Genomic DNA, 24,833 nt, shown 5'->3' on the forward strand with positions numbered 1-24,833 from the left:
TTGTCTGACTTAGTTTACTTAGTATAATAACCTCAGGGTCCATCCATGTTGCTGCAAATGGCGTTATTTCATTCTTTTGATGGCTGAGTAATATTCCATTGGATATATGTACCACATCTTATTTATCCATTCATCTGTCGATGGACATTTAGGTTGCTTCCATGTCTTGGCTATTGTAAACAGTGCTGCAGTGAACATTGGGGTGCATGTAATCCTTTCAAACCATGTTTTCTTCTGGATATATACCCAGGAGTGGGATTGCTGGATCATATTGTAGCTCTATTTTTAGTTTTTTTAGGGAACCTTCATACTGTTTCCCATAGTGCGTGAACCAATTTACATTCCCACCAACAGTGTAGGAGGCTTCCTTTTGCTCCACACTCTCTCCAGCATTTACTGTTTGTAGGATTTTTGATGATCGTCATTCTGACTGGTGTGAGGTGGTATCTCATTGTAGTTTTGATTTGCCTTTCTCTAATAATTAGAGATGTAGAGCATCTTTTCTTGTGCCACTTGGCCATCTGTATGTCTTCTTTGGAGAAATGTCTATATTTAGGTCATCTGCCCATTTTTTGATCGGGTTGTTTGTTTTTTTGATATTGAGCTGCATGAGCTGTTTGTAAATTTTGGAGACTAATCCCTTGTCAGTCGCATCTTTGCAAATGTTTTCTCCCATTCTTTGGTTTGTCTTTTTGTTTTGTCTGTGGTTTTCTTTGCTGTGCAGAGGAGTTTAATTAGGTCCCACTTGTTTATTTTTGGTTTTATTTCCATTACTCTAGGAGATGGCTTAAAAAAGATATTGTTGTGATTTATGTCAAGTGTTTTGCCTATGTTTTCTCTAAGAGTTTTATAGTATCTGGTCTTACATTTAGGTCTTTAATCCATTTTGAGTTTATTCTTGTGTACGGTTTTAAAGAGTATACTAATTTCATTTTTTTACATGTAGCTGTCCAGTTTTCCCAGCACCATTTATTGAAGAGACTGTCCTGTATTGTATAGTCTTGTTTCCTATGTTGTAGATTAATTGACCATAGGTGCATGGGTTTATTTCTGGGCTTTTCTATCCTGTCCCATTGATCTATATTTCTGTTATTTTGCCAGTACCATACCATTTTGATGACTGTAGCTTGGTAGTATAGTCTGAAATCAGGGAGCCTGATTCCTCCAGCTTCATTTTTTCTTTCTCAAGATTGCTTTGGTTTTTCAGGGTCTTTTGTGTCTCCATACAGATTTTAAGATTTTTTTTTGTTCTAGTTCTGTGAATAACGCCATTGGTAATTTGATAGGGATTGCATTGAATCTGTAGATTGCTTTGCGTAGTATAGTCATTTTGACAATATTGATTCTTCCAATTCAAGAATATGTTATATCTTTTCATCTGTGTCATCTTTGATTTCCTTCATCTATGTCTTACAGTTTTCAGAGTACAGGTCTTTTGTCTCCTTAGGTAGGTTTATTCCTATGTATTTTATTCTTTTTGTTGCAGTGGTAAATGGGATTTTTAAAAAATTTTTCTTTCTGACCTTTCGTTATTAGTGTGTCAATTAGTAGCTAGATATCTTACTGAATTCTCTTGTGGTTTTTCAGTTGATTGTACAAATATATAATTATGTTTATTGATAAAATATGACTTTCTTTCAAATTTTATCTTATTTTTGTCTTAATTGCATTGGCTTTAAAACATTGTTAAGTAATTATACTAGCTACATACTGTATTTTATTAGTTTTTGATTAGAAGAATGGAAATCTTTCTAATATTTAACTATAAAGTTTGATGCAGCTTTTGGTTTGATACATACTCCTAAACTTTTGAGATTGACATCAAAAAGTTTAATTGCAGTTTGGAGCTTAATTGAAATTTGTAGCTTAATTGCAGTTTGTTTTTGCTGCTATTAACAGGAATAAAATGATGGTCTGAAGGTGTCATGGAAGGACTGCCAAGTTTTGAGGTTCATATGTATCACCTAATTTCAGAGGATCTTAACTAATTGACGTTTTCAATTTTTTTCAGAATGGCCAAAGCTTTCTGGTTTTGGATGAACAAAGATTTGCAAAAGAAATTCTTCCCAAATATTTCAAGCACAACAACATGGCAAGTTTTGTAAGGCAACTGAATATGTGTGAGTATGGATAGCAGTTTAATTGGAGTACTGTCATCAGTCACTGATTAAACCTTTTCCACCATTAGGATGATAAAGGAAAATATATTCCATAGAAGCACCATTAATTTTTTAAGTTTTTACTTTTGTCTATTTAAAATTTTATTCAAAATCTGAATTTTGAATCTTTTTCAGATGGTTTTCGTAAAGTAGTACATATTGACTCTGGAATTGTGAAGCAAGAACGAGATGGTCCTGTTGAATTTCAGCATCCTTACTTCAAACAAGGCCAGGATGACTTGTTGGAGAACATTAAAAGGAAGGTGAGCTATTGTTAACATGATTTAATTAGGGCGTTAACATGTAGTATACTTGGCCAAGACATATTTCATTTGTTGACATTAAGAAGGTACTGAAATACACAGGTTTTCTTGTTGGGACAACTTAGACTAATGAAGCTTTAATTATTTTGCCCTTTATTTTTTTTTTCCTCTGCGCTCAACTGTATGGAGGGCTCAGTCTTTAAACACTTTTTAGAGGAAAGGAAATGTTTACATTCTGACTTAGGATAAGGAGTCATCTATATGGTGATGGCTCACTCCTTATAATTTAACTTAAAATCATAAGTTCCTACTAGAAAGTCAGCTGTCTGGAGGGCGTTTTTCTTTAGTTCACTGCTGAATATCTAGTGCTCAGAATAAGTCCCTTATATATAGTAGGAATTTAAATAATACATTTTTGAATGGATGATATGTTTTGCTGAAATAAGATATTTTGAGTAAATTCACAAGGTGGGGTGGGGGGCGGTAAAAGGGTAGTGGACCATGAAAGAACATGGTCTTAGTGTGCAACTATTCTGCATAAATTTAATTAAAAGTGGAATGCAATAATAAATAGGCTTGGGGAAATTACTGGGAATTTGACAGAAGAAAATGAAAACAAAAAAAAAAGCCCTTAAGTTGCTCCTGCTTATGGAAACTTTTCCACATTAAAAATAAATAAACTGATTATTCCTTATCCTCTCTTTGAGCTATGAAGTCTATTCTTTTCCTGGGCTTTTGGAACTAAATCTCACTTCCTGGACAGGCTACAAAAACGTCTTATAACAGGGAAGTTTTGAATTATAATCATGGTGTTTAGTATTTGTTTAATTTCCTACATTTACTTTTTGAAAGGTTTCGTCTGCAAAACCAGAAGAAAATAAAATTCGTCAGGAAGATTTAACAAAAATTATAAGTAGTGCTCAGAAGGTTCAAATAAAACAAGAAACTATTGAGTCCAGGCTTTCTGAATTAAAAAGGTAAAGTATTATTTCCAAATATAATCCTAATATGGGGGTTGGTGTGTATGTGTGTGTTGAGGTTTGGAGGTTAGTGCTTTAAGTACCTAGATTACATTGTTGAAGCCAAGATCAAAAGCCTTTTTCTTAAGTATTGATTCCCTTTATTTTTTATTTGTAGCCATAAACTTTACCCCAATATTGTATTTTCATGATGGTGTTGAAAGAATATATAAACCTGGTCCGTCAAAACAATTTGATGCACAAGTGTTACTGATGAAATAATAGATCATTAAGTTGGTGTAGGAAACTATGATTCTACTTAGGTTGAATTTCATATGTTTACACACATATGAGGACCAAAAGCCATACTACAGGGACTTCTCTGGACCCAGTGGACCCAGTGGTTAAGACTTCACCTTCCAATGCCAGGGGTGTGGGTTTGATCCCTGGTTGGGGAGCTAAGATTGCACATGCCTCGCAGCCAAAAAACATAAAAAAACAGAAGGAATATTGTAACAGATTCAATAAAGGCTTCAAAATTAGTCCACATAAAAAAATCTTAAAAAAAAATACAGCATACGCTACCTATCCTTTCTTTTATAGAAGTTTCTTAGGACATTTTCTGTGTGGCCTATCTTTTAGGAAAAAATAGGACACAAAAAATAGGGAAAAAAGGACACTAGAGACTTGTCCTACTTGATACTTACTTTACATAGACTTGGGAAAGTGATATTCAAACCTTTTATCTACAGAAAAGTGCTGTATTTTGTTTTACTACAATTTTTGGCACCATTATCCTAATGCCACAGTAACAACTTGTGTATAGAGTAGACCTATATTTCTCTTCTTAGTAAGTAGTTGGAATTCTCTTATAGTAAATAGGCACCAAGGTCTTAAGAGTATTTATTTTATGTATTGTCTGTCCCATTTCAATTGTGGGACGTTAGTTTAGCTATTCTTAACTCAAGTATCTTCATTGAGAGTAACCTTGGACTTTGATTCCCTTTTTTAATAAGCCTTAATTTGAAGCTTGCTAGTTTTGCATGTTTTATTTAAGCACGTATGTTGGTTTACTCTATGTATCTTGTGTCTGTTGAAGTGCCCTTTGACCCAGTTCCTTGAATCTCAGATTTAGCTTTTAAGGAGTGGGATCTCAAATTCCTCCTGTAAGTCTTAGTGGTAACCATTCTCCTACTTATCTTTAGTAGGCAGATGACGGTATCTTTATATTTCTGAGTCAGAAAAAGTACAGTAGTTATTAAGTATCAAAATCTTATTTTCTGTGCCCTCTATATTTAAATTCAGTCCCTTTTGTAATAGTTTGGATTGAGGAAGATGGCTTTTGTGTAAATTAACAAAAGAGCAAAAATTAGAGCATTTAATAGAGGAATTAATCTTTCAGGCCTTCTCAAAATTATCATTGCTGCTAACATTTAATAACTGCAATTTCAATGGAAGATGGTGAATGAAGGAAAAAAAACTATTACTGCTGGGCATATAATTGGTTTGTCATGTATTTAGATATGCTTTTAAAAAAACACATCTTTTAATATGCTTTAAAAAAACCAAACATTTATATGCGTGTGTTTGAGACAGATCTTTAGACAGTTTTAGAGTCTTACAGACTTCAGCTCGACATCAATACTTAACAAATTGTCTGTGTGATCTTGGGTAAGTCTTCTCAATTCTCTGAGTCTCAGTCTCCTCATCTATAAAATAGAGATAATTCCTTTCTTGACAGATTTTAGAGAAGTTTAAGTAATACACATAAAATGTTTAGAATAGTGCCTGGCATAGCAAGTGTTGGGTAAATGTCATTTCCCCTTTAAGAATTGTTTCCTAAGCACAAGTCCTGAATTCACATGGTAGCCATAGTTGAAAAGTTAGGTTATTTTTTAAACAGGAAGTAATGAAGCAGATTGTCAGAGGAGTAAATGGCCTACTATGTATGGATGTAAGCATAAATCTTAAGTTTTCATGCATACATTGCCATGAGTAGAAGATACTACAGTTATGAAGGAAGGATTCTGGAGTTGTGTCAAGGTTAGTTGCCATTCTGTGTAATTGAACCAAAGTTTTCCTAGTCTCATAAAGATATATAGTAAAAACTAGTTCACGTCTGGTGTTCTTAATTAAAGATATTGAGGTCTGGCTTATCTGACTGAATTTTTTTATTTTTATTTTTCATAAATGATAACATAGTGAGAATGAGTCCCTTTGGAAGGAGGTGTCAGAATTACGAGCAAAACATGCACAACAGCAACAAGTTATTCGAAAGGTAAGCTTTTTTCTCTGTGACTGTAATCTGCATTTGTTTAATGAGTACCATTTGTGACCCCCCCCCCCAAGAAATCTCTATTGAGTAGTCAGTGATTGATCTTAGTTTCTTATGTATTGGGTACACAGAAGTAAAACTATGAAATCAAACAAATTAAGCCAAGTGTTACATATTCTTTGTAATAAAAAAAATTTCTTATTATTACTAAATGTAGTCATTCCATACTTCCAGATAATGTTTCATTAGCTTTTAGTAAAATTTTTTTGCCTGATATAACAACTTTATTATACTTAATTCTTAGGAGTATAATCAATATACTACCAATTTCTTAATATTTTATGTAAAAGACATAGCTTTACTGTGTGGGATTTTTTTTTGTTTTTTGTCTTACTATTTTTTATTCTAAAAGGCATAGATATGGTCTTGGAAGATAAATGACTAATATTTTCAAATCGGTCGATCAAATTATGTGTTCAAAAAATGAGTTATAAGTGTATGCCACTATTCGTATGTGCAGAAAAGCAGTTAATGTAGTGTTGTAAAATAAATCCTAGATTTTAGTATATGAGCTGAAAATTACTGGGGGAACAGAAAATCTCTGCTGCAATTGTGTCCTTGTGATTTAATCTTCTCATATCAGCTTTCATATGTTAATAAGAGGTGAAACATAAAAGTAATTAAGGCAGCTATTTTTTGCTCATGAGTAAACTGGACTAAGTTTAAGCAACAGGTTTTATCAGGGGAGGGAGGGTGGGAGAGCTTCAGTTTGTTCCTAGTCAGAGGCCGTTAGCTAAAAATAGTGTTATGACTGAAAGGATATGGGTGTAGTGGAGCAGGGTTAGAACACAGAGATGAATGGTAGCTGTACCCTTTGGCCCATAGTCAAAATAGGTATACTGATTTTTAAAAATAAGTATGCAAGTGAAGGTTGAATGTAGGATTCAACTTTAAGTGTTTAGTCCAAGTACATGTATTTTTAAAACTTTCATATTTGATTCCAACTTGAAGCCCTGTTTAAGAATACCTGATTTTAAATGATAGGTGTACCTTAACCTGTGCTTTATTTTTAAAATCTGTTAATCTTTTTCAGAAAACAATGTTTTGGTTAAATATCAACTCACAATACTCCATAATTTGTTGGGTTTTTTTTTTTTTGAAAGCAAGGATAGTTGATAAAATACTTATTTAACATTTCAGTTTTTCATGAAATCTAACATTCTTTCTGCTCAAATTTGAGTTTGAATCTGTGTGTTTTAGTGGGGTTAGGGAGTTTACATAATTCATGATGACAGGTGATAATATTTTCTCTATTCCTGGAATTTGTTTCTAATTCTGCCATTTACTGTTTGGCCTTGGATTAATTGGAATAATATATGGGAGGTGTCTTTATAGAACTTGTCAGCTAAAGAAGTCCAATGATGTAAATGTTAAATGCCTCATCTTCTCCTTCAGGAAACGAACTCTACAACATAATGCCAAAGTGTCAGAAGAGAACTGAAATACACAGCAAATTTCAGGAGAAATTTAGCCAGAGATTCATGTTCTTGTAAATTCAGCCAACTAATGTTTTAAGAATTTTCCCTAACACTTTTTTATAAATTAACAAAAGTAATTGGACTATTTCATAGATATCTTTAAGGTTAAATGTTGTCTTTTCATCAGGTGTCAGCATTTTCTTTTGAATAAGCAATTTAGTGGCTAACCTCCTCTTCATAGACTCTAATGCTGTCTAACTCTTCAACTAAAATGTCTATATTTTTCTCCATGGCAAAGTTAATACTGATTATAAGGCAAACCATTTAGTAGCCTCGTTTGGGGGAGAATTACAAAACTAAAGCTATACGGTGTGTATTTTCAATGGACAATTCTCTATTTTAATTGTGTAATTATATTTCATAAAGCTTGTACAAGGAACTCTTCTGCAGAGTCTAAATAGTCATCAGTCACTTGGCCTTTATTCATAACATCTCAGTGATATACTGCTGCTTTTTTTTAAAATAAATTTTTTAAAAAAATATTTATATATCTTTAGCTGCCTTGGGTCTTCGTTGCTGCACGCGGGCTTTCTCTAGTTGTGGCGAGCGGGGGCCACTCTTTGTTGTGATGCTCAGGCTTCTCATTGCGGTGGCTTCTCTTGTTGTGGAGCACGGGCTCTAGGCACGCAGGCTTCAGTAATTGTGGCATGTGGGCTCAGTAGTTGTGGCTCGTGGGCTCTAGAACGCAGGCTCGGTAGTTGCAGCGCACGGGCTTTGTTGCTCCGTGGCATGTGGGATCTTCCTGGACCAGGGCTCGAACCCGTGTCCCCTGCATTGGCAGGCGTATTCTTAATCACTGCGCCACCAGGGAAGCCCCTATACTGCTTTTAATAGTTTACTTTTTTAACTCCTTTAGGCAGTATAATTTCAAGACATACCCTAAACCAGTTCTCACATTCATATCAGTATCACCTGGAGGTCTTGCTAAACAACACATGTTGCTAGACCTCATCCTCAGAATTTAAGATTCAGCAATTCTGGAGTGAGGCAGAGAATTTGCATATTTAAAAAGCTCCTAGGCCAGTGCTGCTGGTCCATGGACCACACTTTAAGAAACACTATCATAAAATATGAAGGATTGTTTGCATATCTTGATCTGTTTAATAGTCTTTTTCTAAATTTAATCAGACTCTGAAGATTAAATCAGCTTCCCGCGATTGTCATCAGGAAGCTTTGACAGATGTTCAGTGTCTCAATAATAATTTTTCTAGAGTTAGCCAATAAACTTTTTCTAACTTGAAAATAGTAAGATCTATTCTGAGAGAGTTGGCAGTTTCTTTTGCCTCTAATTGTATTACCTGGTATAAGAAAAATATCTGTCAAACATCAGTTTTCTTTTCTGCGTCATAATCTTCTTGAAAGAATTTTAAGTAAAAATAGGGATCTGTATCCAGGCATGCTTGGTACTTATCAAGACAAATAATTGAACTGAATATTTGATAGATAAATAGGTGGATGGGTGGGTAGGAAGCTAGATATATAGATAGATAGATGGGTAGATGGATGTCCTAGGTACCTCTATATCTTAGGTAGCAGCAACTTTATCACAGGTTGTTCTTCTGCCTGGATGCTGGTACATTTCTTTAAATATCATTGTAAGATGCATCCAAATTTAAAATGTTAATATGTGAGAAACTATGTGACTTAGAATAGAGGACATACAGTACCTGCATTAATTTTATAAGACTTGTAATATAGACTAAAGAATTAAGAATCTATGATGGAATATTTCTTATTTATATTTTCCTTTTAGATTGTCCAGTTTATTGTTACATTGGTTCAGAATAACCAACTTGTGAGTTTAAAACGTAAAAGGTAAGATTTTATGATAATACATTTTGACCTATCTATAGACAACCAAACGTTAGAATTTAATCATGAATGGTTTACATTTGCTGAGTGTATGCGTGTTGTCCCAGATGAACAGTCCTCCCTTGTTAAATTATACTTCTAACATTTCAAGAGTGGTGGTGTTTCCTACTATTGTCATCTTGCTGTTTTTGAAAGATTAGAATAGGCTAAATGGTCGTTTTACATACATACGGTTTATAAAGAGTTCATCTTTCATTCACATTAGCAAATTATTGTAGCATTAGTCCTCAGTGAGAGAAACTCTTAAAGAGAGGATACATGCTGAAAAAAGCATAAAAAGCTTCTACTTGATATCTCATGTTTAATCCACTCACAAGGGTCTTTAAAAACCTGTACATTGACCATGGGTTGTGATACCCATAAATGTCAGTAACTACCTTTGTCACAATTAAAGCATAAGGAAAACAGTGGACAAAGGAATAGGTAGAAGGAGAAAAAGATTATCTTGTAAGGCAAAGGATTTTAGCAGAGCTTGGTTATACTTACAGCTTATGCTGTAGAATTAACTCTACTTCCATTGAGTCTTTGCGATATTACCTACTTTTTACTATGTAAGAACCATAAAGAGTTATGTAGTTCAGTCAGCAATGAAGTATATTTGGGGAGAGTAATTTATAGTGTTTATTATAACAAAGATAACACAGAAGAATGGAGAAGTAAAAGCCGTGGATACACTATCCCCCATACCCCTCCAAAGAGGTAATCGTTTTTAAGAGTTTCTTGTGTACTGAAATTTTTTATTCATTATTAAAATGAGTGTGTTTATATGTGGCTAAATTATTAGAAGCAATTTAAACTCCATGTATGTTTGCTCACTGAACTTCATGTATATCTTCTGATTTTCAGACCTCTACTTCTAAACACTAATGGAGCTCAAAAGAAGAATTTGTTTCAGCACATAGTGAAAGAACCAGCTGATAATCACCATCATAAAGTAATTTTTAAAATTCTGTTTTATATTTATTATCTCAAACTAAATTTTATTACAGCAGTATGTCATGCATTTGAAAAAGTTTAGTGAATAATCTAACTGTTCATCCTCCAGCTTTTAAATCATGACATTTTTTATCATTTGCTCTAGATTATTTTAAGAGATAAACTATTACAGATACAGTTGTCTCAGTTACCTGTTCCCAAGTTCATTTTTCTCTCCCTCTCCAGTCTCCCCTGTCACCCAGAGATAAATCACTATCTTGAAGTAGTATGTGTCATTCCCATGGCCGATTGATGTGTGAATCCATGAACAATATTTGGTATTATTTTGCATATGTCTAAGCTTTATATAAATGATATTATTTTGTACATATCATTTTGCAGTGTGGCCTCTTTCACTTGGTCTTGCTTTTGAGATTTATTAAACATAGAGATTTAGTTGATCTTAACTACTATATGAGATTAATTGAATATTATGATAATGTAATTATGCACTTGTCCGTTGGTTATTTTAAGTTGTTTCCAACTTTTATTATAAATGTGTACAGACCTAGACTCTTTTACTGTAGCAATTTCAAAAAAATATTTTTGTTTACCTTCATTTTTTCACAAGCTCTCTGGGTAAATTGTCAAACTTATACCCAGTGGCAATTAGTTGAGTCCAGACTTCTTTTAATATCTGATTATCATTGTTACTTTCAAATCTTAGAATTCTAAATACTGCTTTAGATTTGTTATTAAAGTATTGAGATTTTTGTTCTCAGGCAAGTCAGAGTTAACCTGACATCTGGTTCCTCTTCCCACTGTTTAAATTATCAGGCATACCTGTTTTTAGGATTGAAGACTCATGTAAATGGGTGAAGATTTCTTAATTTAACTTGATTTGCATCTTTTGCCTCTATATTATCTAGAGTTGAAATCGATAGAATTTTCTATTATAATAATGACTTTAGTTTGCTTTGGAGAATTGAATGTTTTTTTATTAGTGTAGCCATGGTCTGAATATAGCTGTAGCTGAATTTAAAAAAATAATAATTGCTAAAATGCCAGACTGACATTTAGCTGTGGAATAGTTGAAGTGTTTTTTTCCCCCTTTTAAAGAAACCATTTAATGAGTAAGAATAAAACATGGCGTCAAACAGAGTAGCTTGAGATGAAATAATCCCCATCAGCCCAGTGGCCATCTGGTTATGTTCGAGATTTCTGATGAAGTCCTAAGACTTTTTTACTCTTTGGGTATAAAAAATCTTTAAAATTTGAAGATCTTTTCATAGAAACATTCTGAGGCATGTCATCTTTAATGTCCCTTACAGTAAAAGAAATAGTTAAGTAGCATGCAGACAATACATCTCATACCTCTGTAAATTGGTACTTCTAATACCAATTTAGTGTATAAGTCCCATAAGGGCAGAAAACATATCTGTTTTGCTTACCATCGTATCTCAGTGCCCAGTTAACATTTTTTAAATGGTATGTTGTTTAGTAGTCAAAATAATTTCAGTTTTTTGATATATTTTCTACCTGATTTTTTAGGTTCCACACAGTAGGACTGAAGGTTTAAAGCCAAGGGAGCGGATTTCAGATGATATCATTATTTATGACGTTACTGATGATAATGCAGATGAAGAAAATATCCCAGTTATTCCAGAAACTAATGAGGATGTTATATCTGATCCCTCCAAGTAAGGAGATTGTGAAATACAATTTTTGAAAATATTACTCTTTTTTTATCAGAGATCTAAATTTAAAACTACTTTATTCTTTGATAAACTAATATCTGACTCATATTTTAATTATTGAACTGAAAAATTAAGCCAAATTATTCAAGCACATAACCCCCCTCCCTCCAGCGAAAAGACTCCCAGCAAAAAGTAATGAGAATTCATTCTTATTTTTAAAGTTTGGAGTTAAAGACCTTTAATTGATTCTTTGTGGTCTTATATTATATGAAGTATCAATATTTTCATTAAACTACACACCCAAGAAAAGCCTTTTGACAGGTGGTTTGGGGAGAGAGTTTCCATGGAGAGTGACTGGATAGGGTGAATTTATTGAATTAGTCTGAGAATGTAATTGGTTATTTCTCATATTGCTGATCTAGCTGTAGCCAGTACCCTGATATTGTCATTGTTGAAGATGACAATGAAGATGAATATGCACCTGTCATTCAGAGTGGAGATCAGAGTGAACCAGCCAGAGAATCCCTAAGTTCAGGCAGTGATGGCACCAGCCCTCTCATGTCTAGTGCCGTCCAGCTAAATGGCTCATCTAGTCTGACCACAGAAGATCCTGTGACCATGATGGATTCCATTTTAAATGATAACATCAATCTTTTGGGAAAGTGAGTCTCATCTAAAGGTTGTCTAAGTTTATTTGCTTTCTTTGTTTACTTCACATGTTCTTTTTCTCTTTGAATGATTTTCCTTTCAGGTTATGAACCTATGTAGTCAACCTTTCTGTTCTGGTTAGTGCTGAGCTCTGCAGATGGTATTTTGAGAAAGATTTAATTATCCCAAGAGCAGTCTTGGGATCTTCTTGTCAATTCCTCAGATTTCTGTAATGAAATACTTGGTTTTGAATGTCTTAAAAAAGTGTGTATGATTGTGTGTATTTGTGTTTTTATCAGGACTGTGGAATAATACAATCTCTATGAAGGAACTTATTTTATAGCAAAGGAAAACTAGAAGTTAGTAGCAATATAACCAGTAGTAAAGAGGTTAAACATTTTATAATTTATAGTATAGAGGAAAAAGATAAATCAGACTGGGTTATTGCAGAACCTTTTTTCTTTAAATACTAAAGTTTTGTATAAAGGCTGTGGGTTCTCAATTAACCAAGTTTTTTTGAATCCTAAATAGTGAATAGGATCTCTTAAGGTTAAGAATTGGTAAGGATTCAGCAATTGCTAGGAATATTTTGCCCAGCTAGACTGCAGTGTGATTTTAAACATAAAAGCAAGGAAACCTAATATTGATTTTTTTAAAATCTTTTTTCCTTAGGGTTGAGCTGTTGGATTATCTTGACAGTATTGATTGCAGTTTAGAGGACTTCCAAGCCATGCTGTCAGGAAGACAGTTTAGCATAGACCCAGATCTCCTGGTCGAAGTAGGTACTTTGAATATTCTTTGTTGTACCGGCAGTTTGTGTATTTATGTATAGTATTTATAAATCAGTGCATCATATTCTTGAATTCTACACTGTTTTTGCAGTTTATTTTTTTAAATGAATGGTTTTGTTTATTAGAATGAACAGATGGGTTCAGGAAAGTGAAGGAGGGAGATCACTATTTGTCTCTGAGTAGAAGTTCAGTTAATCCCTGTGTAACAACATATCAACTCTGTTCAACAGTACTATTAAATCCAGGTCTTGTCTGGACTTGTTGCTGTGTATGTTTTGCTCTAGAGTAAATTGTCATTGAATAGAAATCAGTGCAAATAGTGTAAATAATTAGCCAGGAAACAGCATGGAAGCACTTCTTAATACTTTGGGAATTAATGTTTTTCAGTCAAATGTATTATATGTTGTTATATTTAAAAATTTTTTGGATTGAGTCCTAAGATTCCCCTATTCCAGTCCTCACCACCACCTATATGAACTTGATTCCTATGTTGTCTGGACTTTGAATCCTTGTCTATCATTTCTGGTACTAACCTTGCTCTCTTTTCTCTTGTTCCTACCACTCCTCTCTCTCTTACCTAAAGCTTTCTATGTGGCCTGGTTTCATCCAGATGAATCTTGTTCTTTCCCCTATTTCCATTTCCTGTTGTGAACATTTTCTGTTGTGTTATTTTTTTTTTTTGCGGTACGCGGGCCTCTCACTGTTGTGACCTCTCCCGTTGCGGAGCACAGGCTCTGGATGCGCAGGCTCAGCGGCCATGGCTCACGGGCCCAGCCGCTCCGCGGCATGTGGGATCTTCCCGGACCAGGGCACGAACCCGTGTCCCCTGCATTGGCAGGCGGACTCTCAACCACTGCGCCACCAGGGAAGCCCCTGTTGTGTTCTTTTACTTGAAAAGTTTTGTTGTTCTTTGTTTTGCATTTTTTTCCTTAAAATACAGCTTCTCTCACATCAGAGGATTCTACAGTTTGTCAGTGTCACATGACTTATTTTTCCTAAATCATCAGTGCCTCACAGGATGGATTTCACCTTCTTTGAAGATTTCCTTTCCATGTTATTCTCTTAACTGAATTCAACATCCATGTTAATGACCTATTTGGACTTGTTTAACAGTAACTTGACAGCCCTTCTTGATTCTATCAGTCTTTGTCCCCAATCTGAATCCAGAGACCTTTTAGACTATCTCTCCCTTAGATCACTAAGAAGGAAATAAAATCCTGTAATTCTGACTCTACAAATCCTCACAGTCTTCAAGTAGGTCATTTTAATTTAACTTTGGAACAGTTATCACGTTCTTTTGTCCTCACGACCTTATCCAGCCAACACTTCCCTATTCACAGAGCATAATTCACCATGCCCTGATACTCTCATCAGCTGTGGAATCTCATATCCTTTCTTCTTAGAGGAAGTACTTCCTTTTTAAAACCAGTTTGTACACCTGCCCCCCGCTTCTCTGTTTTTCTCTCTCTATCCTTGATCTTTTCCAACTGCCTTCAGTGGGTACAGATCATCTCCATTTTGATGTGTTGCTCTGCTCATTTACCATTCTGCTTCTCCAATCCTTTTACTACAAAACTGTAGAAATGAGTGGCTGTATTCGTTACTTTTTTTTTCACTCTATATTTCCTTTGAAACCCTGGATTGTCTTGCTTATTTACTCAAAGCCTGTGCTGTCTTGGTATATCCACTGTAAGTAGCCTGCAGCTTTTTTTTTTTTTTTTTTTCTTCAAATTAGGCCACTGGGCTAGTGGAAGAAGGTTTGTTTTGAATCAGACAGATTTGGGTTCCATTTTTGGCTCATGTTACTTACTAGCTAAGTTATTAATCTTGGGAAAGTTAACCTCTCTTGCTCAGTTTCCCCATCTGTTAAATATGGCTGATGCCTGACATGAAGGGCTTTTGTAAGGATTATAAGTAATTAACACTATTACTGTTTAACACTATTGATTTTCTACTGTAGAACTTTTCCTGTTGATTTTAAAGGCACTGGACCTCTTTGTTCTCTTCCTATCTCCCTAACCATTCTGTTTCCTCTAAGAGCTTTTCTTTTTCTTGCTGTCTTCTACTTGTGGATATTCCCCAAGGTACCCAGTCTTTTATCCTGTTTTTTCCTACCTCTCTTCTTTTTTCTATCCTGCCTCTCTGGAGGGATTTTAGCTTGTAGGATTGTTCTCAAATGTATATCTCCAGCTCTTAATATTTTTTAAAGTAACCTTTGCTTGAATTCTAATTCCATGCCTTTGGGATCATCAGTTAGATCTTGCCTTAAATTATTTGTTTTTAACACCAAACCTTTGTTTATTTTCTAAACTAGCTACCTTTTTAAGCTTTATTTTCTGTAGTGGTATCAGTCTTCTGTTACCCACACAGGATAGTAATCACAGTAATCTTGGTTTCTTTATCTCCTTGTTCACCAAGCCTGTGTATTTTCCAAAATAACATTCACAAACCATCCCTACTTTCTTTTGGGTTGGCCAGAAAGTGCCTTCGGCTTTTAAGTAAAAATAAGACAATTTTTCATTTTCACCAAGAACTTTATTGAACAATGTATTCACCATTTTGTTCCACTACCTTCTGCCATTTTTCATACACCTTCATAATTCCATCTTCCCAAAACTTTTTATCTTTTTGAGCAAAGAACTATTCCAGGTGCCTTTTACAGTCTTCCAGGGAATTGAATATTTTTCCATTAAGAGAATTCTGTAAAGATCGAAGTAAATGGAAATCTGAAGGTACAATATCTGGAATATGGCTGATGAATCCGAACTTCCCAGCCAAGCTGTAACAGTTTTTGCCTGGATATCAAAGAAACATGTAGTCTTGCGTTATCCTGATGGAAAGATTATGAATTTTCTGTTGACTAATTCTGGATGCTTTTCGTCAAGTGCTGCTTTCAGTTGGTCTGATTGGGAGCAGTACTTGTTGGAATTAATCGTTTGGTTTTCCAGAAGGAGCTCATAACAGAGGACTCCCAATCCCACTATATACACAACATCACCTTTGGATGAAGACAGGCCTTTGGTGTGGTTGGTGGTGGTTCATTTCACTTGCTGCATGATCTCTTCTGTTCCACATTATTGTACAGTATCCACTTTTCATTATTGTATGGTATCCACTTTTCATCACAATTTGTTTGAAAAAGGAATGTTTTCTTTACATTTAAGTAGAGAATCGCATGTAGAAATATGTTCGAGAAGGTTTTTTCACTTAACATATGTGGAACCCAAACTTCTAAGCGATTAACATACATATTAACATAACAAACTTCATAGTGACTTTCAATGCTCAATTTGAATATTTTGAATATGTCAGCTATCTGCCACGTGGTGTAATGTTGCTTGTTCTAATTAATGTCTCGATTTGATCGCTATCAACGTCAACTGGTCTACCCAACCGTGGAACATCGTCCAGCAAGAAATCTCCAGCACGAAACTTTGCAAACTACCTTTGACACGTTCAGTCAGTCACAGCACCTTCTCCATACACTGCACAAATCTTTTTGTGCATTTCAGTTGCGTTTTTACCTTTCTTGAAATAGGGAAGCATAATATGCTGAAAATGTTGCTTTTTTTTCTTCCATCTTCAATATTAAAATGACTACATAAGAATTCACCAATTTTAATTTTTTTTTTAAATGCACGCTGATATGACAGCTGTCACAATACAGTCTAGCAAGATTGTTTCAAATGAAGTTAAAGACAACTAAGTGCTACTAGAGCCATCTTACAGAAAAACCAAACGAACTTCTGGGCCAACCCAATATTTTCACTGTTGCCTCTCATCTAAGACCTTCATTGTTTATTTCATCCTTGAATTTTGGGGTATTGTCATAAAAAATCTACCCATAGGTTGCCTTATTCTCTGAGATGGCAAAGATGGTAAGAACGTGTGTGAGTAATAAGTATGCTGAGAAGCTCATGGGTTCTTGCTGCAGAGTTCAGTACAAGTGACCCAGTGTGGAATCAGTAGGAGAGACTTGACCTTAGAATTCAACTCTGTCAGCTCCTCATACATGATCTATTTTCCTGCTTCAGACCATGCGTCTGCTGGGAATACATGAAGGGATCCCTGAGTCAGTGGGTAGAGGGATTGAGGCAAAGAAGGAGTGAGGAGTTTATACTGCTGGTCCTCCTCAGATGCCACTCTCAGTAGGGACAAAATCTGGTCAGGCCTCTGAGGCAAGTACAAGCTGAACTGGTAGAGATGGGCAGTGATGTATAGTTACCTACTCTTAAGAAACTGAGTCTCTTCCTCTTCATGGATCAGTAGGAGGAAAAGTTATGAAAGGAAGAAATGTTAATGAAAGGAAAAGAAGAGCTGGGGATATTTTTAGGGCCACAATGAATGTGGAACTTTAAGGAAAGGAATCAGTGTTTAGAGAGGGTGGAGGAGCGTCTCTGCATTTCATTCTATCCTGCAAACCATTTGGTGTGCTCATTCTCTTAAAATGCTTTAGTCAGTATATTTCATTACTCAGGCCACTCCCAAGTCTCTTATTGCTGACAGAATGTCCTGTCCATTCATTGGCCTTGCCGTACCTTTTGAACCTTATGTATACAACTTTCTATTCAACTCAGGACTTCTGCATTATTTGGACTTACCATCTTATTTGTAGAACTTACCTCACAACCACTTCTTCCTCTCTGTTGTTGCTAATGCTGTAACAATGTACTCCTTCATCCTCTCCTTTCTAAGTCCTAGCCATTCTCCAGGAACTACATGTCACATAGTTTTATCAAGACTTTTTGTTTCATCTGAGAGACGGGGTGTGTGTGTGTGTGTCTGTTTTCCTTTCTCTTAGCTCCTTAGTACTTTTGAGCCCCACCATCCATTATTATTGTAATACTGGATTGTATCTGATCATATGTTGCTATTTGATGTTATTCTTATTTTGCCTTTTAGATTGTAAGCTCCTGGAGAGCAGGAATAGTGTCTTCATCTTGTATTCTTCATGATGTCATTTATTTCTTAGATGCTCAGTAAATCCCTGTGGACTGGATGACTTTGAAGCTTGTGACATAAACAAAAGTTATGTTTGTAAAGTGGCTGGTCTGAGGAGTGCAGTAAGCAGTAGGCAGTGGTCTTTGCATTTATGGCTTCCCTTGCTAGGTGAGGTGAAAAGAACCAACATGGAGTTAAGCCATTTGGTCGGAGGGCTCTACTTGAGGTGTAATTTAGGAACCACTGTCATAGAGCAGATTCTATAAGTTTATCACATAATTAGCAGGTAGTCAGTGAAGGCTCTTGTCAGGGCAAGGGACTCAGCCCTGGGTGCCATTTAAGGCCAGAGGCTTTTCGGGAGGAAAAAATAAAGGAAATGAAGGAGAGGGGAGGTGGGGAAAACCACTATTTGTCTCAAGTGATTTACCCTACTACTTTATAGAATAGAAATTCTTAAAACAGCTAATGCATGGGCTAGCTTGCTCTGCTTTTGTTCGTTTTTCTTTCCGCTTTTCTCTTCCAAACTTGCTTTACTATATGGAAACTTCCTAGTGCAGGAGCTACATCTTTTCACCCAACATGGCTGTATAGAAATTTTGAACACACAGTTAATTTTTTTAAAATATTTTTTAAACTTATCATCTTTCTTGTTTGGTCTTTCAGCTTTTCACTAGTTCTGTGCAGATGAATCCCACAGATTACATCAATAATACAAAAGTAAGTTTTAATTTGTGTTGCTCAGGACCCGTAGCTGTAAGAATTTGAAAACAGTCCTAGTAAGTAGAGAGCAGTATCACTCCCAGTTACAAAAAGCATTTTATATTCTTACCTAATAAATGTGATCAAGATAATAAAATTCTAGATGAAAAATTAGCTTTTGGTTATGGGGTGAATCATTGCCCAATTCTTCTGTGCCTTGTGCTGTTAAGTACCAGTGTGAAATCAGCCCTCAATGTGCTGGGAGATAAACTGACTAAATTTGGCATATTCAGGTATATCACTGAAAAAAATTATTAGAATATGATTTCTTCATGTTCTGTGTCTTCATTTTACATTCTTATTCCATCTATTAAAAACTTCTCAGCATTTTTTTATTGAAAATTTAAGGGTACCCATATTTTAAAATAAGTTCCTTCATTTTATTAGTATACAGTAAAAGCACAGGGATTTATACTATTTGTAGGTAAGGTGAGTTGAAACAGTGAAGTACGGATTTTGGACTTTTTTTTTAAGTAATTGTTTTATTTTCTTAAATGTATAGTACCTGCAGTTGGGATTAGCAGATGTTAACAAATTCTTCAGAACTGGTTTTTAATGAGTAATAAGAACAGTGTGAAGTTGTTAGAGCAGACCTTTAGAAATCATTCTGTTTCGTTGTATAGCTTATTGTCTTGAGTAGGTATATACTTCATTTATCTTGTATTTATACCAAATTGTTCTGTAATCCCTGTATTTCATTGAATAAAAAGGTAAATCAGGTCCCCTGAAATGTGTACAAATTCTAGATTAGTGGAATCAAAATTTTTATTTGTGTTCTTTATAGTGAAAAATGAACACATATTAAATAAATATGAGGTATTAGAGTGAGGAGGTGGAATTTTTCTGACCATTGTCATGTGTGAGGATGGCCTGACCACATTTTCTGCATTTTCAAAGTTATAGCCTGGGTAACTTAAAGTTGAAGGAATTTGTGAATTTTTGAACTAGAAGGTTGATTATACATTCAGTATTTGGATGATTTATATCAGGGGTTATCATACTTTTTCTGTGAAGACTAAATATTTTTGGTTTTGCATGAAGCCAGGTGTTCTCTGTCACAACTAGTCAACTGCAATTTGTAGTGCAAAAGCAGCCGTAGACAATACATAAAAGAATGAGTATGGCTGTGCTTCTGTAAAACTTTACTTTCAGTAAAGTCAGGATGCTGAATTTGGCATTTGGACTATAGTTTGGCTAGGTTTATATTATAAGAATCTGTGGACCACGTCAGTACTGTGTTTCAGTAAATACATTATTGAATGTGAGACCTTAAGTTGAATGAACCCATATCATGCATTCATTTAGTGAATGTGCTGTACTGTTTGTTTATTGTTAGACATTGAGTCGTTCTCTATTCTTGAATCATCTCCTGTTCCCAGAAGCTTTTAGAAATAGCAGTTAAACAGCAAGTTTACGTATTGCTCTATAGAAAAATTAAAATGGAGAGTGATTCTTTTTATCATAGTTTTAGAATCTAGATTGTTTTTAAATGACACATCAGCTGTCATTCCCTTGCTCATGACAGGTATTATGTGACATGTATTACAGCACTCTTTACTAATGAGTCAGGATGCCTTATACTCCTCACTGTAGCAGTCTAAGTGGTCACTACTAATAAGCGACAGTTTGTATGGGAGATGAAACCCATTTGTCATCCTGGTTCTAATATGCATTTAGAATAACAAGAGTGGCATCCTTGGAAAATACCTATTTTAGGAAGTAGAAAAATACAGAAGGTATTATTTCATTAATGTTTATTTATAGTGAATGCTAAATGAGAAATATTTTAATGTAAATTTTGGTGGAAGTTTAAGTAGTTTTTATTATGTCTTGGAGTCATTATTATCTATGAAGCCTGGAAACTTGTACTGCTTAATTTTGTGATGAATATCAGGGAAATTATAGGAATTAGTATGTTTGTTACATCATATATAGTTTACAAGTGTGCAGATATCTGGGACTTACAGCTATTCAGGAAAAATTGTGAACCTCAGCACCTCAGTTTGAACATCGTTGAAAAGAACACTGAAGAACTTAACATTTAAAGATTAATCCCCTTACAATCAGATGTAAGGAGAGAAGACAGTGGTTGAAAGAAGCAATTTAAATGACAGAAAAGAATTGAAAGAGCCAAAAAGGAAATGAAGAAACACCACCTCAACTTTGAGGCTTCCAAATATAGGGATAACTAGTTTGAAGGATGTTATCCTGAGCTACTGTAAACGTGTTCAGTTACGCTAAATATTCTGTTTGTGAGTGAAAAGAAATGTGTAATACGTTTTAAATCAAAGCTGTTTAAAATGAATTTAATTATTTAAAGAATTATCTCTTCATTAGCAATTAGAAACTAGCCATCTTTGATTCATTACCATCTTCTACTCTTGTCAAATTCTGTCTGTTCTACTTTTGAAATGCTCCCTCCTTTTTGTACTTAGTGTCATCCTAGTTCAGGTTCTTTGTTTCATCCACCTGATGACAGCAGTAGTTTTCTTAGGCAGTTTCATTACCTCTACTCAAATCTCTTTCTCTCCCTAGTTCATCTTTCCTGATGCTCCCCTTTCCTATATATTTCAGAGAACATACCAATATTCTTATATTTTACCAGTTTTTAATTTTTTGCTATTTTTCAGGAACATATAAAATATGAGACAAGTATTTTTATATTATTTTTTCTCTTTTAGTCCGAGAATAAAGGATTAGAAACCAAGAGCAATGTAGTTCAGCCAGTTTCAGAAGAGGGAAGAAAATCTAAACCCAAAACAGGTAGGTATAAATGTAGTATTAGTTTTTTTAAATAAAGATTTCTATGTAGAAACTGTGGGCCAAGGAAGGTTTTGCCATGCTTAACAATTGAACACAGATTTGTATTAGTCTCAGTTCTATGCATAACGTATCAAGGTTCCAGCATATAAAGGAAATTGAATTGGTGTGGTAATAGTTCTTAAAGATTGTCATTTTTTCCCCCCTATTTAACTTCAGGAGAACTGAAAGAACCCTCAGTTCTTAATTGTTGAATAAAAGTGTACATTTTCTGACTTGTACATTTTTAAATTTACTGACACAAAGTGTGATATTTCTTGTTTGGCTGTGTAAGGGTAATGATTGCACATATGCACATCTGCTTCTGTTTTTTCCACCATATAGCTTGAACTCTATATAAGCTGGTGATAAAAGATCAGTCTTCTTATCTTTGTTATAGATAAGCAGCTTATACAGTACACTGCCTTTCCACTTCTTGCATTCCTCGATGGGAACCCTGCTTCTACTGTTGAACAGGGGAGTACAGCATCATCAGAAGTTATGTCCTCTGTAGATAAACCCATAGAAGTTGATGAGCTTCTGGACAGCAGCTTGGACCCAGAACCAACCCAAAGTAAGCTTGTTCGCCTGGAGCCATTGACTGAAGCTGAAGCTAGTGAAGCCACACTGTTTTATTTATGTGAACTTGCTCCTGCACCTCTGGATAGTGATATGCCACTTTTAGATAGCTAAATCCCCAGGAAGTGGACTCTACGTGTATATATTCATCAAAATGATGAACTATTTATTTTAAAGTATCATTTGGTACTTTTTTTTGTAAATTGCTTTGTTTCGTTTAATCAGATACTGTGGAATCAAAAGCACCTTTTGCTTTTCTCACTAACCACACACTCTTGCAAAGCTTTCAAATGTTACTCAGCTACGTAGGTACATAAGATTTGATGCGTTAAATCACAGTATTGGCATATCTTTAAGTTGGATTCAAATGGCCATTTTTCTCCAATTACAGCAAATTGGATTTGTTTTTTACATGTATGTTCATTAACCCCAGTTAAACTTTTTGTTTCTTTGTTTTACTTGTTGATGCTGTCTTGTTTGCATTGAGTGTAAGTCACTATAACTAATGGTAGAACTCCTAAAGCTTTCTCTGTTCCAGTTGCTTTTATTAAGTATTTTTCACTTGACTTCTTTATAAAACTGGGAACATAAAGTGCCTGTATCTTGTAAAACTTCATTTGTCTCTCTTGGTTCAGAGAAGCTCATTCATGTCCAACAGGAAAGGCAACGTGTACTTGAGTGCTTGCTGTCTGAGGCAGTCGCAGCTCCGTGTACATAGAAGGGGGGTGGGTGCCGTCAGCCCGTCCACCTCGCTGGACTAGTTTTAAGTAAAAGTTTTCTGGTTTGTTTGTGTTTTTTTGAAGCATAATATTTAGTAAAATAAATATAATGAATGTTGCGTACTAGTGTCTGTTATGTGTCTTCTTTGGAGGTGACATCCATGTGACAGTTTTTCCTTTTCATAGGAAGTAGACAGACTTAAACTGTAAACTTTGTCTGTTACCCATTATTCTTAATATGAGTCATACCAAGATCTTTGTGCCTCATCTCAGAAGATAGACTGTGTATTGCAACAAGGAAGACATTTAATGCCTCCAAATTTAAAAATTATGCTGGCTTGCTTTCTATGTTGCTAATAAAGAACTGAGAAAAGTATGCTTCCAGTTGTCCCAAATTAGGTAAGAACATTATCACTGGATGCCAAGGGCCTATAATTTTTGCCCTGAGAGAAGATAAGAGAAACAGTTAAATCACTTCTTTCCTTTGGAACACTTGCTCAGAAGAATTAGACTTAATGCAAGGCCAGGGCACTATCACTTGAAGAATTGTACCTTCAAGCAGAGGACTGAAAGCAGTGAGCTAGTATCTGAATATTTTCTAGGGCAGTTGGATGAGCAATTGCCAAGATGGCCTTCCTGTTGGTTATAGTCTCAGTATCTTGGAACTCTCTTACTGTGATGTAAAATTTCAAATAAAGCGTAGCACAGAGGGATAAGAAACCCTTCCTTAGCAGATCCTAAAATACTTGGCTCTGACGGTGGGATCTTGGTGAACTAATTTAAGAACCCAGAACAGTTTTCTGCGTAAGCTTTAGAGGTCACTTTCTTAGAGATTGTTAAGATGTGAAGAGCTTAGAGACTGAGGAGAAGAGAGCTTCAGAGGCTTTTTCTTTTTCGCTTCCCTTCCGCACTGTGGGATATGATTAAGTTTCTTCTCCTTTGGGGATAACTCTAGAAGTATTTAAAAAATAATTTTGAAAACCTTATACCTCCTAGTACTTTTTAAGGTGACATTTAAATTTTTTCATCTTAAGTATTCGGGAAGAGTTTAGGATAGTGTTAAATACTGCCATTTTAAAAAATAGTTGTTACTTGCTTTTAAATGTATTGGAAAGAATCTAAATACCATAGTGATTTGATGTTCTTCATCATCCATTCCACTTCCTCCAAAGAATTTTATCCTACTTTTATTATGCGTGACAGTCATACATTGAAGATAATTGTTGCACTTCTCTGCAACAAAATTTGAAATTTTATTCTGTAACCTTAAGATTCTAAGCATTAAAGTTTGTCTCCAATTATAAATACACAGTTGATTAAAACAGTATAAACGTATGTGGCAGAGACTGTTAACTGATTGCTGAACCATTTCCTATCATGCAGTTAGATTATTTCCACCTTTGTAAACAGGGTAGCTATGTAATTGAATTCTAATAAATCAGGAAAAGTGATGTTCAGAACTTGCAGGTCTGGTCTGTGAACATCTCCCCCATGCAACCCTCCTCACCTTTTACCCATCTACTAGCTTGATGCAGAGGAGTATGTGGCTTCCGAGTATACACAGGAGAAGGGAGAAACCTGGCTTCCTGAATCGCCGCTTAGAGGAGAGCCACCCATCAATCCTGGATATTCATTTAGACTTCAGGTGGGGCAGGGAGGGGGGGGACAAACCTTTATTATATTCTGTCTCTGAATTTTGGGGGACTGATCTGTTAGAGATTTTAGTGTTTGTTAATAGAATATAGTCCAAATTTTGATGAACTGTTAAACATACAAAGTAAAATTTTACCAGAAATACATCTTTTTGTGGGGTGAACAGATCTCAGGGATTTTTTTTTCCCCAGATGTTTTATTATCTGGGGGTAAGTTTATATCAATATAATAAGAGCATCAATTTTTTTTGTTTTTAGAGTCCTAAG

General features: G+C 35.0%; 1 protein-coding gene across 3 annotated transcripts in view; it reads left to right on the forward strand.

The window, feature by feature from the left end:
- Positions 1 to 24,476, forward strand: part of HSF2 (heat shock transcription factor 2) — a 38,219-nt gene extending 13,743 nt beyond the window's left edge. For 2 of the 3 annotated variants that reach the window (XM_079939232.1, XM_079939231.1), the window contains exons 2-13: positions 2,012 to 2,120; positions 2,295 to 2,422; positions 3,275 to 3,399; positions 5,584 to 5,659; positions 8,948 to 9,009; positions 9,913 to 10,000; positions 11,533 to 11,681; positions 12,101 to 12,340; positions 12,999 to 13,104; positions 18,722 to 18,775; positions 21,499 to 21,580; positions 22,017 to 24,476. In XM_079939232.1, the coding sequence (XP_079795358.1) occupies positions 2,012 to 2,120; positions 2,295 to 2,422; positions 3,275 to 3,399; positions 5,584 to 5,659; positions 8,948 to 9,009; positions 9,913 to 10,000; positions 11,533 to 11,681; positions 12,101 to 12,340; positions 12,999 to 13,104; positions 18,722 to 18,775; positions 21,499 to 21,580; positions 22,017 to 22,309 (1,512 nt within the window). In that variant the 3' untranslated portion in view covers positions 22,310 to 24,476. The remainder of the gene's footprint in view (positions 1 to 2,011; positions 2,121 to 2,294; positions 2,423 to 3,274; positions 3,400 to 5,583; positions 5,660 to 8,947; positions 9,010 to 9,912; positions 10,001 to 11,532; positions 11,682 to 12,100; positions 12,341 to 12,998; positions 13,105 to 18,721; positions 18,776 to 21,498; positions 21,581 to 22,016) is intronic. The other variant, XM_079939230.1, reaches the window with a different exon arrangement.
- The last annotated feature ends 357 nt before the right edge of the window (positions 24,477 to 24,833 follow it).

This window comes from Stenella coeruleoalba, assembly GCF_951394435.1.
Source record: "Stenella coeruleoalba genome assembly, chromosome: 12".
NCBI classification, from domain to species: domain Eukaryota; kingdom Metazoa; phylum Chordata; class Mammalia; order Artiodactyla; family Delphinidae; genus Stenella; species Stenella coeruleoalba.